The sequence below is a fragment of the Sinocyclocheilus grahami genome, unplaced genomic scaffold (assembly GCF_001515645.1).
Source record: "Sinocyclocheilus grahami isolate Dianchi unplaced genomic scaffold, SAMN03320097.WGS_v1.1 scaffold491.1, whole genome shotgun sequence".
Classification (NCBI taxonomy): domain Eukaryota; kingdom Metazoa; phylum Chordata; class Actinopteri; order Cypriniformes; family Cyprinidae; genus Sinocyclocheilus; species Sinocyclocheilus grahami.
This window is the reverse complement of record NW_015505670.1, coordinates 428,975-442,609: the sequence shown is the minus strand read 5'-3', so window position 1 is coordinate 442,609 and position 13,635 is coordinate 428,975. Positions and strand designations below refer to the sequence as shown.

The following is a 13,635-nucleotide window of genomic DNA, read 5'->3' as shown; positions in this document are numbered from 1 at the left end:
ACTCTGCTTCTCGAGCTTCATTGACTCTATTGAAGAAATCCATCACTTGCTCGGTGACACAACAAATGTTACATGTGTTTTAAACAAAATGTTTGTTTAAAAAACAATCATTAACACAACTGTTCACACTAGAGCAACTTGCATATACCATTTACTCACTTGTGTTCTAAATCTGTATGCTGTTATTTTTTTCTGTGGAACACAAAGTAGAATTTTAAAGAACTTTCATGCAGGTGTTTTCTATTCAACAGTTCCAAAAAAAGCAACATTAAAACTTTGTTAAATTAGTCCATATGACTATAGTCCATATGCACTATATTCCAAGTCTTCTGAATATGATAAGAACAGATTGAAATTTGTTGTTATTCACTGAAAATATTCCCCTCTTGCTGCTTAAGAGCAACTTTCAAATCATGACAAGATACATTTTTCAGTACACTGAGAATGTCACCCTTGACCTTAGCATTGCTATCGCCATGCTCTACCAGTTCATCTGCAATCAATTAATAGTGCTTTCTGTCTCTCCTTGGATTAATTGTTTGGCCTGTTACACATGTCCTCTATCCTTGTAGGAGACAGTTCAGCTCTACTGAATTAAAGCCTCAGATTCCGTTTTAGCCAACAGTAGACGCATGCATAACACAGGCCTTGTTTGGCAGCTGAACAGATAAGGAATCCAAACCAAGGCCATTTATGAAGAGCTACGTCGAGTGCAGACTCCTGAACAAGACCTGCGACGTAGGATTGATGCATGCATATCGCTTTCAGGATTTATTGTTAGAAGAGCACAAAGGCAACGTGAAGGACATGCGGCAGATGTAGAGAAAGAACCTTGGCCTGATGTTGGATCAATATTGGACTCGACAGGCTCCTTATCAAGACCACTGTCTCAGCAATCAAAATGCAGTTCAACCCATTCTAGCATTCACTCAGTCAAAAGAAACGAAGCTGTGGCTGAAGCTGCTGCATCTCAGGAAGTTTTGGCAGTTTTGGAGGAACAAAAAAGAGAAACATCAGAACTTCAAAGGCTAGAGGTTGAAAGTAGACAACGTTTAGCACAATTTGAATTTGAGGACCTGGCTAGAAAACAAGCAATGCAGGACAAGCAAAGAAAGCTTGAACGCTTAGAAGAAGTGAAGAAGTTGAACGCTGCCAGAGCTCGAGTAAAGGTCTATGATCAAGTGGAAGGAAATTTTGATGCGATTGATTCGCTGCATGATGCTGAATCAGCTGGAGAACTTCAAATTCCTACTTTCACAAGTCCTCCCTTCATTCCTCAGTCTCTGCCAGCCACGACCCAAGTGCTCCAAGCCTCAAGTCCTCCATTCATTCCACAATCTATACCAGTTACAAGTCAAGTTCATAATGCCCAATCTCTGCAAAGCTAGAGATTGAAAACTTGCAAGAGTATTACTGGACTGACTCTAGAGTAGTCCTCGGCTATGTGAACAGCGATGCCAGGAGATTTCACACATTCGTAGCCAACCGAATTCAAAGCATAAGGTCTAGTACATGCCCTAAACAACGGCGACATGTTAATTCCGAAAACAACCCTGCCGACCACGCCTCAAGAGGGCTTAGTGCAGCTCAGCTGAAAGATTCATACTGGCTGAAAGGGCCTGACTTTCTGTGGCAGAGAGATCTTCCACATGAAGAGGAAACGGTGGGAGAAATAGAAATTACTGACCCTGAGCTTCGCAAGGCCCACATTCACACAATTAAGACGAAAGAAGTGAATTCAATGGTGAATCGATTCACTAAATTTTCTGACTGGTCTCGAGTAGTGAGGGCTGTTGCCAGGCTGAAGAGGTTTGTAAGAGAATTCAAAGGAGTTCAACAAAGAACAAATGAAGCAACCAGTCTTGAAGAAAGAAAGGAAGCAGAAATCATCGTCATCAAACTAGTTCAAGAAGAGGCCTTTGCTGAAGATATTCAGAGGTTCAAACTCCAAAAGGATGGCACTCTGAACAAACGCAACAAGTTACGTCAGTTAAATGCTTTCTTGGACAAAAATGGTGTCCTCCGAGTGGGAGGACGGTTATCGCGATCAACCTTGCATCATGACATAAAGCATCCTGCAATTCTTCCGAAGAAATCTCATTTGTCAGCCTTAATCGTGAAACATCATCATGAGCGTGTATACCACCAAGGAAGAGGAATGACCATGAATGCACTTCGAGTGTTTATAGCCATCAGAGGACCCTGAGTTGTACTGTTTTCACTTGTGTACAGTTCTCACGGCGTTGTGGTTGTTAAGACGTCAAAGGCGCGAAAGACATAAAGAAGACGACCCTAAGAATAAAACGCCCGTTCTAAAGAACCAACCTGTGTCTGTTGTCGTGAAGAGAGCTACAAAACCTATTAAGAGCATGACCTGTCGGAGGGCTATAAATTGTGGAAACTAACATTGGACACTAAACTTCATCAAGGATTGATGATTGTTTATCTCCCAGCTGCCTCTTATTTCAAAGTATATACATGCAAGTAAAGACTGATATACATATTAAACCAATTTAAACTCGATTTCTATCTTTCTGTGATACAAACAGACACCATTCCCCCCACGTACACATTGATACATATACAGCTATTCTTTCAAGATGTCAATGAATTCCAGATGGTACATTTGGAGAGCAGCAGCCATGCCAGTTATGGTCATGTTATCTTAGTTTGTACATACTTTACTCTCCTCCCATGAGATGTATGTGAGAGATGTACTGTATATGTGATATGTACTTTATGTGAGATACTGTAGGGGAGAGTCCAATGGCTAATAGTCATACTTTTTACTCTTTTTTTTTTATTTATTTAACAGGCTGGACCACAAAAATGTATTGAACTTTTCAACCATTATCATTATGCAACAGCAAAAAATATACAAAGCAACATATAAAGATATCAAACCATTGATTTGGCTAAGAAATACTCTATTTAATAAATTGCATACATTTAAAACCACATAAAAACTGCCTAGACAACTTGCCCCGAACTGTCCAACACAATTTGTGCAATTGGACATTTAGCTCAATACCTTATATTTTATTTCTCTGAAATTTACATGTAGCTTATGAATATTATTGCAATACTGTGTTAAAATGTGTTTCAAGAGAGCGCAGAATCAACTTATCAAGTTCTGCCTTCTTTCTCAGGCTGTAGTTTCACAGGAGGGATGATAAGTGTATCATGTATTGCAAGAATTCCAAGAAATCCCGGAAAGATTACTGTCTTCTGGCTTGTGCTTAAAATTCCATAGGTTCCAAGAGTTGCACAAGCTCTACAGCTGCTCCTTTAACTTTCTCAGCATTCCCACAGATCACGATTTCTAAATGTGGGCTACACGAACTGTCCAACACAGTTTGTGCAACTGGACATTTCGCTCAATACCTTATAATTAGTAAGACAGGCCTACAGCCTTTGTAACAACCACCCTGCATGACAACTAGCCCCATCTCCCCTATAAGGTTAAAGAATGTATCACTGTGCACAGCCCTATATGTGCTGCGATCTCTCAGATTTATACTTGTCTTACGTGTCATTTCAAACCGTTACAAATGATAACACAACAGTTTATATCCACAAACAGACAAACTGGTGTTCTGAACAAACATAGCAATGCTTAAGTATCTGCTGTGTTTGTTACTTGCTGGAGTGAACTTAAAGTGGACTATCAAAGTGATGAACAAGGTGTCGCTGACAAAGGACAGACATATCTGTCAATATGAGAGACCTGAAGAAAAACAAATGTCAGCACATCATGATTCTGCTATGATCTTCACACATACAGTGTTTAAAAAGGTATTTTGTTCTTTGTGACTTTTATTTAAAAATATTGACATTCAAAATTAAATGTAATAATAAAAAAGAAAGGAAATATGCAGTTTGGATTAATATCCAAGCTTTAATATTCAAGCACCAACAAACGCCAATGCAAAAAAAAAATGTTTAGTTTCAGTGCTTAGAAAAACAATGTAGGACTGCAAAGGAAGGGTTGCAAATGAATACTTTTGGCACTATAATACATTAAAAAATATATAGTTTTGCACACTATGCAAAATGTACATGCAGCTAATGAATATTATTGCAATACTGTGTTAAAATGTGTTTCAACAGAGCACAGAATCAACTTATCAAGTTCTGCCTTCTTTCTCAGGCTGTAGTTTCACAGGAGGGATGATAAGTGTATCATGTATTGCAAGAATTCCAAGAAATCCCGGAAAGATTACTGTCTTCTGGCTTGTGCTTAAAATTCCATAGGTTCCCAGAGTTGCACAAGCTCTACACGATCACGATTTCCAGATGTGGGCTTCACGTTCAAACGGTGCAGTTCAGCGGTGAACCAAAGTAGGTCTGCGCGGGACAATTTTTTTTTAGTAATAAGAATAAAGCGCAGATATGCTGTTCTGAATGGACTTTGGGAACAGGATATTGTTAGACCAGATTACACCAGAGTTATCGACCGCTACCGCGTTTTATTCAGGAGAGCCGCGGGAATGCAGACCTCTAAACCAAAGTCAAAGGCTGCGTGTATAAAGAAGACCACACGATGATATGAAAATTAACTTAAAACAACCCAGATTTTTTTATTTTTTTATCATTATAAAACATTATTTTGGATTCATGATCGATGATGATATGCATAAACAAACACACAAGTAAACAAACAAAACATATAGAGTTCAGATGTATGCATAATTGACTAAATCAAATAGGCTACAACATTACTGCTTTACTATCTTAACATATCTGCTTACAACATGCTCTAAAACAGATGTTAAATATACAATCTACTTTGTTTTATTTATGATTACCTCCTTTCTCACTAGAATATCTCCTTTTTTAGACCAGCATATACATAATGCGCACATACTCAACAGCATACAGTATTTATTTTCAAAGCTGTAAGCCCACAGGAACTGACCATTGTTTTTTGGTTTCAGGGGGGAAAGACTTCTGAGATTGGACATGACCAGAGGGCGTGAGATTGCACTGCCCTTAAAGAACTGTGCACCTTCTGCATGTCTTCTTGTGAGCTACATTTGGTTCACCAGAACTGTTGAACTACAGTAGACTTAAATGCAAGATTGCATGTTTAACAGCAGAACTCACAATGCAAAACATGCTAAATTGCATGATGACAACACAAATCAGCCATTTGATCATGGTAGTAGAATGTCCATCAGTACATACTGTATATATTGCACATGACTAGGCTAATAGGTCGATATGGCATCTGTAAACATTATGAAGCTCTTAACACCCTGCAGCTAGTGTTCTTGTTTACAGTCTGCTCTGGACATGTTCCATCTTTGTTTTTCCACATGGCTGAGTCGTTCTAGTCGTTCTGAGTCGAAGCCCATGGAAAATCTGCCATCTCACAGAGGCGTGAGGCTTCGCACAAACAGGCCTCCAGAGGTTACTGGAAATTAATCATTATGTCAATTCAAGGTAAACCGTGTCATATGAAGGAATCGGTAAAATTCTAATAATATCTTGCTAATTCTTCATTTGATGGCCACACAACTGGAAACTAGGACTGACTGAGCTACGGTAAACTAGAATAACATTTTATGTAATTATCTTTACTTCAATATTTGTGCCAGTTTCTTGTCAAAACACATCATTTCCCCCTAAATTTCAATACACATTACATGTTACATACGTATGTATACACTACCGCTCAAAAGTTTGGGGTCAGTATGTTTTTTTAGAGGGGAAAAAAAAAACTTTTATTCAGCAAGGATGCATTAAATTGATCAAGAGTGACAGTAAAGACATTTATAGTGTTTCAAACGATTCCTATTTGAAATAAATGATGTACTTTTAAACAACAATTTTTTGATCAAACACAATAAATGCAGTAAAAGAGATTTACGCTTATGACGTATATATAAATAAAACACAAACACATTAAAAACACATAATAAATACATTACATAAACACATTTTTCATATTAACAAAACAACCTTAGAGAACAGTCAAGAGTCCTATGTGGCCATGCACATGACCTCATTCAACTAGTGAGTGTCTTTCTCGTAATCGAGAGCTACATTTAGCCCCCAAAACCAGCCACTTCACTCACATGCACGGCACAGGCCCCCTTTAATGACCACACTTTAATGTTTGGAGACAATGTTCCCTCTGGTTACACCTGAGAGTCCAAAGCTCAGGTGGTGCCCAGTGACCAGGCAACTGAGTGGAGGGATAAAAGGAGCATCCTGAACTCATGCAAGACCGCTACCGCGTTTTATTCAGGAGAGCCGCGGGAATGCAGACCTCTAAACCAAAGTCAAAGGCTGCGTGTATAAAGAAGACCACACGATGATATGAAAATTAACTTAAAACAACCCAGATTTTTTTATTTTTTTATCATTATAAAACATTATTTTGGATTCATGATCGATGATGATATGCATAAACAAACACACAAGTAAACAAACAAAACATATAGAGTTCAGATGTATGCATAATTGACTAAATCAAATAGGCTACAACATTACTGCTTTACTATCTTAACATATCTGCTTACAACATGCTCTAAAACAGATGTTAAATATACAATCTACTTTGTTTTATTTATGATTACCTCCTTTCTCACTAGAATATCTCCTTTTTTAGACCAGCATATACATAATGCGCACATACTCAACAGCATACAGTATTTATTTTCAAAGCTGTAAGCCCACAGGAACTGACCATTGTTTTTTGGTTTCAGGGGGGAAAGACTTCTGAGATTGGACATGACCAGAGGGCGTGAGATTGCACTGCCCTTAAAGAACTGTGCACCTTCTGCATGTCTTCTTGTGAGCTACATTTGGTTCACCAGAACTGTTGAACTACAGTAGACTTAAATGCAAGATTGCATGTTTAACAGCAGAACTCACAATGCAAAACATGCTAAATTGCATGATGACAACACAAATCAGCCATTTGATCATGGTAGTAGAATGTCCATCAGTACATACTGTATATATTGCACATGACTAGGCTAATAGGTCGATATGGCATCTGTAAACATTATGAAGCTCTTAACACCCTGCAGCTAGTGTTCTTGTTTACAGTCTGCTCTGGACATGTTCCATCTTTGTTTTTCCACATGGCTGAGTCGTTCTAGTCGTTCTGAGTCGAAGCCCATGGAAAATCTGCCATCTCACAGAGGCGTGAGGCTTCGCACAAACAGGCCTCCAGAGGTTACTGGAAATTAATCATTATGTCAATTCAAGGTAAACCGTGTCATATGAAGGAATCGGTAAAATTCTAATAATATCTTGCTAATTCTTCATTTGATGGCCACACAACTGGAAACTAGGACTGACTGAGCTACGGTAAACTAGAATAACATTTTATGTAATTATCTTTACTTCAATATTTGTGCCAGTTTCTTGTCAAAACACATCATTTCCCCCTAAATTTCAATACACATTACATGTTACATACGTATGTATACACTACCGCTCAAAAGTTTGGGGTCAGTATGTTTTTTTAGAGGGGAAAAAAAAAACTTTTATTCAGCAAGGATGCATTAAATTGATCAAGAGTGACAGTAAAGACATTTATAATGTTTCAAACGATTCCTATTTGAAATAAATGATGTACTTTTAAACAACAATTTTTTGATCAAACACAATAAATGCAGTAAAAGAGATTTACGCTTATGACGTTTATATAAATAAAACACAAACACATTAAAAACACATAATAAATACATTACATAAACACATTTTTCATATTAACAAAACAACCTTAGAGAACAGTCAAGAGTCCTATGTGGCCATGCACATGACCTCATTCAACTAGTGAGTGTCTTTCTCGTAATCGAGAGCTACATTTAGCCCCCAAAACCAGCCACTTCACTCACATGCACGGCACAGGCCCCCTTTAATGACCACACTTTAATGTTTGGAGACAATGTTCCCTCTGTTTACACCTGAGAGTCCAAAGCTCAGGTGGTGCCCAGTGACCAGGCAACTGAGTGGAGGGATAAAAGGAGCATCCTGAACTCATGCAAGACGTCGCTGGGATGCCAATCCGGATTCAAGACACTGAAAACAAAATGAAGAGATTTTACAAATAGTGACTTGTGCCTGATAAGACTCACAACATTACCCAAAGACCGAGAACGTGAGTGAGGATTCGTAATATTGCTGTTTTACAACGGACCGACAGTAGTAATGGAAGTCTTGTATGGTTATGGGATCAGCAGTACGTTATACCTGCAGATGCATTATGGACATGCCCAAAGCTGGTTTACCTTTGTGTCTACAGTGGCAGACATGCGTACATTTTTATTATTTTTTCCCATCTGGTTCCACCTACAAACAGCAGTGGGAGTGAAGCTGGTCTGGGTTGCAGTTGTGGGAGACTGGCTCAACTTAGTCCTCAAGTGGTAAGCATTGTTGTTGTTTCTGTAAATATCTAAAAATGTTGAAAGAAGTATTTGTAGCCAGATTGAATGGATAAATAATAGAATAATCATTCACAAATAAAGCCTTCTCTCAATATTGGATGCCTATATGTAATAAATTTATCTTCACCGGTCCTAATCAGATTTATTTATTAAATAACTAAACAGGCTTATGTTTGGCGAGCGTCCTTATTGGTGGGTTAAAGAAACTGTTTATTATGGCAACTTGACTGTACCACAAATCAATCAGTTCCCCATGACCTGCGAGACTGGCCCTGGTGAGCGTCTCCTTATGTTTCTCATTGTATTTATATAGACCAACCAACACACTAAATCGGAAGCAGATTTCACAGCAGTTTCTGTCCGCTCTTCTAGGAAGTCCCTCTGGTCATACGATGGGAGCTGCAGGGGTTTACTATGCAATGATCACTTCACTGCTGCCGAATTTGCAGGGATGTGACCACTTAAAAAGATGGTGAGTGATTATATCCTGTTTATATTTTTATATAGTACACAGATATCATCTTCATTTACAAGATGATACCAGACTGAATGCATGGAAATGCTCTTCAGACACAAGAAATCATCCAGAATAATTGAGAGATAAAAAGGAAGGAAAGAAAATACCTGCACAACACAATCTACACTACATTTACAGTCTCCAGTCAGAAGGAAATACTTCATTAGTTACTTGTAAACTCATTTATCTTAGCAGCTCTGTTCTGTCTGTCATCACCATAGCAAGTTGTATATTACTAAAAATGCAGTTTATTTTGGGTAGATGATGGGCCAATTAGTCAAGTAGATATTGAATGTCATTCTAAAAAATAACCAGGTTCTTCATGTCAGCGTTTTGCTGTTTAATATTAATAATAAACATTTTCTTTCTTTTGCATTTGTGCCATATAATAGGTGCTTGCATGGTCTTCTTTGGGCCCTTTTCTGGGGTGTGCAGGTTTATGTCAGTCTTTCTCGAGTCTTCATTGCAGCTCATTTCCCACACCAGGTCATTGCGGGAGTTGTCTCGGGTCAGTTGCATTGTATATTTTCCATATTAGTCTGCCATTCAAAATTACATACAAGATGAATAAGATCTCTTACTTCTCTTACTCTTATTCTGGTTTCAGCATACAGTTTCTTAATTAATTGTTCACTTTCACTATACAGGAATCGCTGTAGCCAAGGCTTTTAATAGAGTGTCCTGGATCTATTCAGCAAGCTTAAAGAATTATGTGCACACCATCCTCTGTCTTGTGTTCATTGCGCTGGGACCTTATGCACTGTTGGATGCTCCTTCAATAGACCCCTACTGGAGTCTAATGAAGGCACAGAAGTGGTGCAATCAGCCTGAATGGGTCCATCTGGACACCACACCCTTCGCTGGCCTCCTCCGCAACACCAGGGCCCTGTTCGGCCTAGGGCTGAGCCTCCATTTGCCTATTCAAGGTGATCTGGAAAAAAACAAGAGCTGTGGAAACCGCACCATTTACAGACTGACCCAGTGTTGGGGAAAGTTACTTTTAAAAGTAATGCATTACAATATTGCATTACTCTATAAAAAAGTAACTAATTATGTTACTTAGTTACTTTTTATGGAAAGCGTTACGTTACTTTTGCATTACTTTTTAAATCTGGACTGGGCTTGCTTGTTTGTTTTTAAAATAAAAAAAGTTCTATTTTTGCCAAATATAAAAGCCTTTTCACACCAAAAGTGAAATGAATAAGCCTCAGGCTGAAGGGAAAGTACATTTACGTCCGTACAGTAGAATGCAGAAGAAGAAATTTCAACATACTTCAGCAATAAAAAAAGACACACAAATGTTTGTCTAGAGTAATTTGTGCTTATTAGTATGGTTGATCTGGATCATCGAAGGTCAGAAGCAAAGACACTGGTTAATAGAATGGGATTAAATACATAAAGGATATTTGTGTTGTTTAACGTTTAATTATTGCAGGTTTGCGTCATATTCTGAGTTGCATTATTTTTATTAATTTTGAGGAATACTGAATCTGTGTTTCTTTTGTGAGTGAGATTAATTAATGCATATTCATATTTATTTCAGAACTACAGTAACATCTTCTGATTTCTCTCAACATGGGGACAGGAGAGCTGTCAGTCAATAAATTGGAGAAAAAAAAGTAACTTGCGTTACTTATTTTAAAAAGTAACTCAGATATTCTCTTGTAAATTAAAAAGTAATGCGTTACTTTACTAGTTACTTGAAAAAGTAATCTGATTACGTAACTCGCATTACTCGTAATGCGTTACCCCCAACACTGGACTGATCTGTACAGCAGCAACACTGCCACTCCTGAGCCTCTTAGATTCATTCAGACCTCCCACAAGCACTCATGCGCTCTTCTATGCACTTTCTTTCTGTAAGAGTGCCGCTGTGCCTCTAACCACAATACGTTTTGTACCTTACTGCGTAAGCACATTAGCAAATGTATACCACAGAATGAAAGCATATTAAACTCAGAAAACACATCATGAGATTGTATTTTTGGCAATTAAGTCTCGATTTACTATTTTCCTCTGGTTACCTGTTTTGAAATATTTCAAAGTATTATTTTAGAAAACCAAAGATTACTTTATATGTTTTGATTATAATGTATGCAAACTGAGACATGCAGAGATATCGTCAGGAATATCCAATGCTATATATATATAATTAATTAATGTAAAATATGATTTAATATATTAAATAATTTAAATGTCACAATGGAAGAGCTATATCTGATTAACTATATAGTTTTCAGTCAAAATGTATGTACATTTATGATATAGTACATTATATAATATTTGCTGGCCGTCAGGTCAAGTCAACTTTATTTATATAGCACTTTATACAATACTGATTGTGTCAAAGCAGCTTTACAGTGTCAAACATACAAAAATAGTTTGTCAATAATGCAAGAGGACAATAACAAAGAGTTATTTTTCCAGCTAAAGTCAGTTCATTGATGATTCAGTGATGACACTATTGTTTGATATTTTTGTGTTACATTTTATATTTATGCTGTGATAAATTGTTTGTGTTTTATAATTTTTACACTGTTCAATGGCAGGTTTAGTTGTAACAACTAACCCCATATAGTGACAACATGCCCCTCTATAATTGGCAAATGTTGTGCAATGTGCCTATAGAGACATTGATTTTCAAAAATAAACCTATGCTGAAAGATATTATGAATCAAACTGTTTTTTTTTAATTGAGCTTGAACTATTGTACATAATAACAGGGGGATGTAGCTTATTACACAACTTCAAGTTTTGCATAAATTATAACTGCTGTATTAAATGTTACAGTCTAAAAACAATATAAAGTGTTCATCTATTGTAATTATTTTATGAAACGCACAATGTATTTATTAAAAAATGGACATCTGGTTGCAGAAACCTTCAGAAAATTCCAACTCGATGATGAAATGCTTCAAATAGGCTAAAATGTCTTCATCAGTGATGTTAGTGCCGCCATCTAGCGACAGAACTATTACCACAGGAACTGCACAACACGAGCCATACTTGCCCTTATTTGTGTTTTACTTGATAAACATTTGTAATCAGCTAAAAATAGGGTAATCATAAATAAATCATCCATGTCTGTTTAAAAGAATGGTAACTTCCTCCTGTTTATCATTTTCCGTGAGACCTTTACAGTAGAATTTTGTACCGGAAGTGGAGAGTGTAAACAGACGCGAGTCAGTCGTGACCGTGCCTGTCAGTGATGAAGCAGTGTTTCCTTGTACCAAATTAATGTTTCCCTCACTTCCACAGGGATGCATCACTTAAGCGGCCTTCGACAGGTTTAGTCGATCAAACTGCATTAAGAAATCCAGCAGAAACTGAACCTAGTGACTCGGCTGCAGGAGCGAGAGGCGCGGAGAAGCGCTATGCCGCGGCGGAAGGTATGACTGCATCCTACAGGCCAGCTGCGTACGTGCCTGTATAGAGCTGGTTCTCAGCATCTCGCACCTGCGTGTTCATGTGTAACCAGCCTTCACCTGCTCGTTTCACACATACTCGAGATCCAGCAGTCGCAGTCACCAAACCCAAATGACTAGTTTAATTGTTTGTGTGTGCAATGTGCAGACGGTAGCAAAAATGGTAAAGTTACGGCTCTGTGTAATTACATAATACGTGGTTTCACGTATGTAATAAACGCATACACAAATAGTTCATATTTATTGTGCCTTCAATTCAGACATTTGTTTTTGTGATACAAGGAAAAAGGCTAAAATATGGTCTTTTTTTCCCAAGTCATTGTAATTACCTAATATCACGTCATGTTTTCATACATGCTGATAAAGCAATATTTACTGTCAGGAGGGAATAATGGGGAGTGAGGGAGGTCCTGAAATTAGCTACAAGGGTGTTAAAAGCATCTTAGCCCAAAGGCCTTTTTTTCTAATTTGGGTCATTGTACACCCATATGTTAACCTAGTTAAAATGTTTTGATTCAACCAAACCAGTGACCACAGTGTAAAAAAAAAGATTTTCTCAGTAACACTTTGTTAGTATAGTTTCATGTTTTTGAATATAATATAATAAAGTTATAATTATAATATAAACATTATTACATTATATTATGCAGATCATTAGTTTAAGGTATTAGTGAACCCCATGCAGCACCTTCTGGGACACTGTGTAATTAAAATGAGAAACATATTTTCACAGGTCAGGTGGCACTATCTGATTTTTGTTAATGTCAAATTACCCTAATTAACAGGGTTATCTGTTATCTGAAGTGAATTTTCATAAAAAAGCTTGCCATCCTTTTAAAAGTAAATTTTTCTCATTTGTTTCAGTATCTGTATAGCAATAAAAAAGATTTACAATAAGGTTCCATTGGTTAACCTTAGATTATTACCTAGTTAAGATGAACTAAAAGATAGACTAAAAATACTTCTAAAGCATTTATTAAGCTTAGTTCATGTTCATTCCAACATTTACTAATACATTATTGAAATCAAAAGTTGAATCTGTTCAAATTCAGTCTGAGCTAAGATGAACTAACAATTCAAGTTTATTTGTATAGCGCTTTTCACGATACAAATCGTTGCAAAGCAACTTTACAGCAAATTAAGTTTCTACAATATTTAGTGGTAGCTTATCAGTGGTGACTGTCAGTTAATGTACATATGGCAGAAATGTACAGAAAAATCAATTAAAGACGTAATCAAACAGACGATGAACACTATTAACAGCAATTATTATATGATGCAATCAAAC

At 37.2% G+C, this 13,635-nt stretch overlaps 2 protein-coding genes across 5 annotated transcripts in view; both read left to right on the top strand.

Annotated features, from left to right (window-relative positions):
* The first annotated feature begins 8,169 nt into the window (after window positions 1-8,169).
* LOC107554093 (glucose-6-phosphatase-like) lies at window positions 8,170-10,876 on the top strand. The gene is made up of 6 exons (XM_016236478.1): window positions 8,170-8,384; window positions 8,571-8,680; window positions 8,778-8,877; window positions 9,315-9,430; window positions 9,570-9,900; window positions 10,690-10,876. Exons 1-6 carry the CDS (start codon window positions 8,170-8,172, stop codon window positions 10,874-10,876), a joined length of 1,059 nt encoding a protein of 352 aa, XP_016091964.1.
* A 1,212-nt stretch (window positions 10,877-12,088) lies between these two features.
* The window catches only part of LOC107554133 (histone acetyltransferase KAT7-like), a 15,374-nt gene continuing 13,827 nt past the window's right edge, over window positions 12,089-13,635 (top strand). For all 4 annotated transcript variants that reach the window (XR_001605033.1, XM_016236545.1, XM_016236544.1 and 1 more), the window contains exon 1: window positions 12,089-12,311. Coding sequence is in view for 3 of the 4 variants with exons in the window: in XM_016236545.1 (XP_016092031.1) it covers window positions 12,297-12,311 (15 nt within the window). In the remaining variant the exon portion in view is untranslated. The remainder of the gene's footprint in view (window positions 12,312-13,635) is intronic.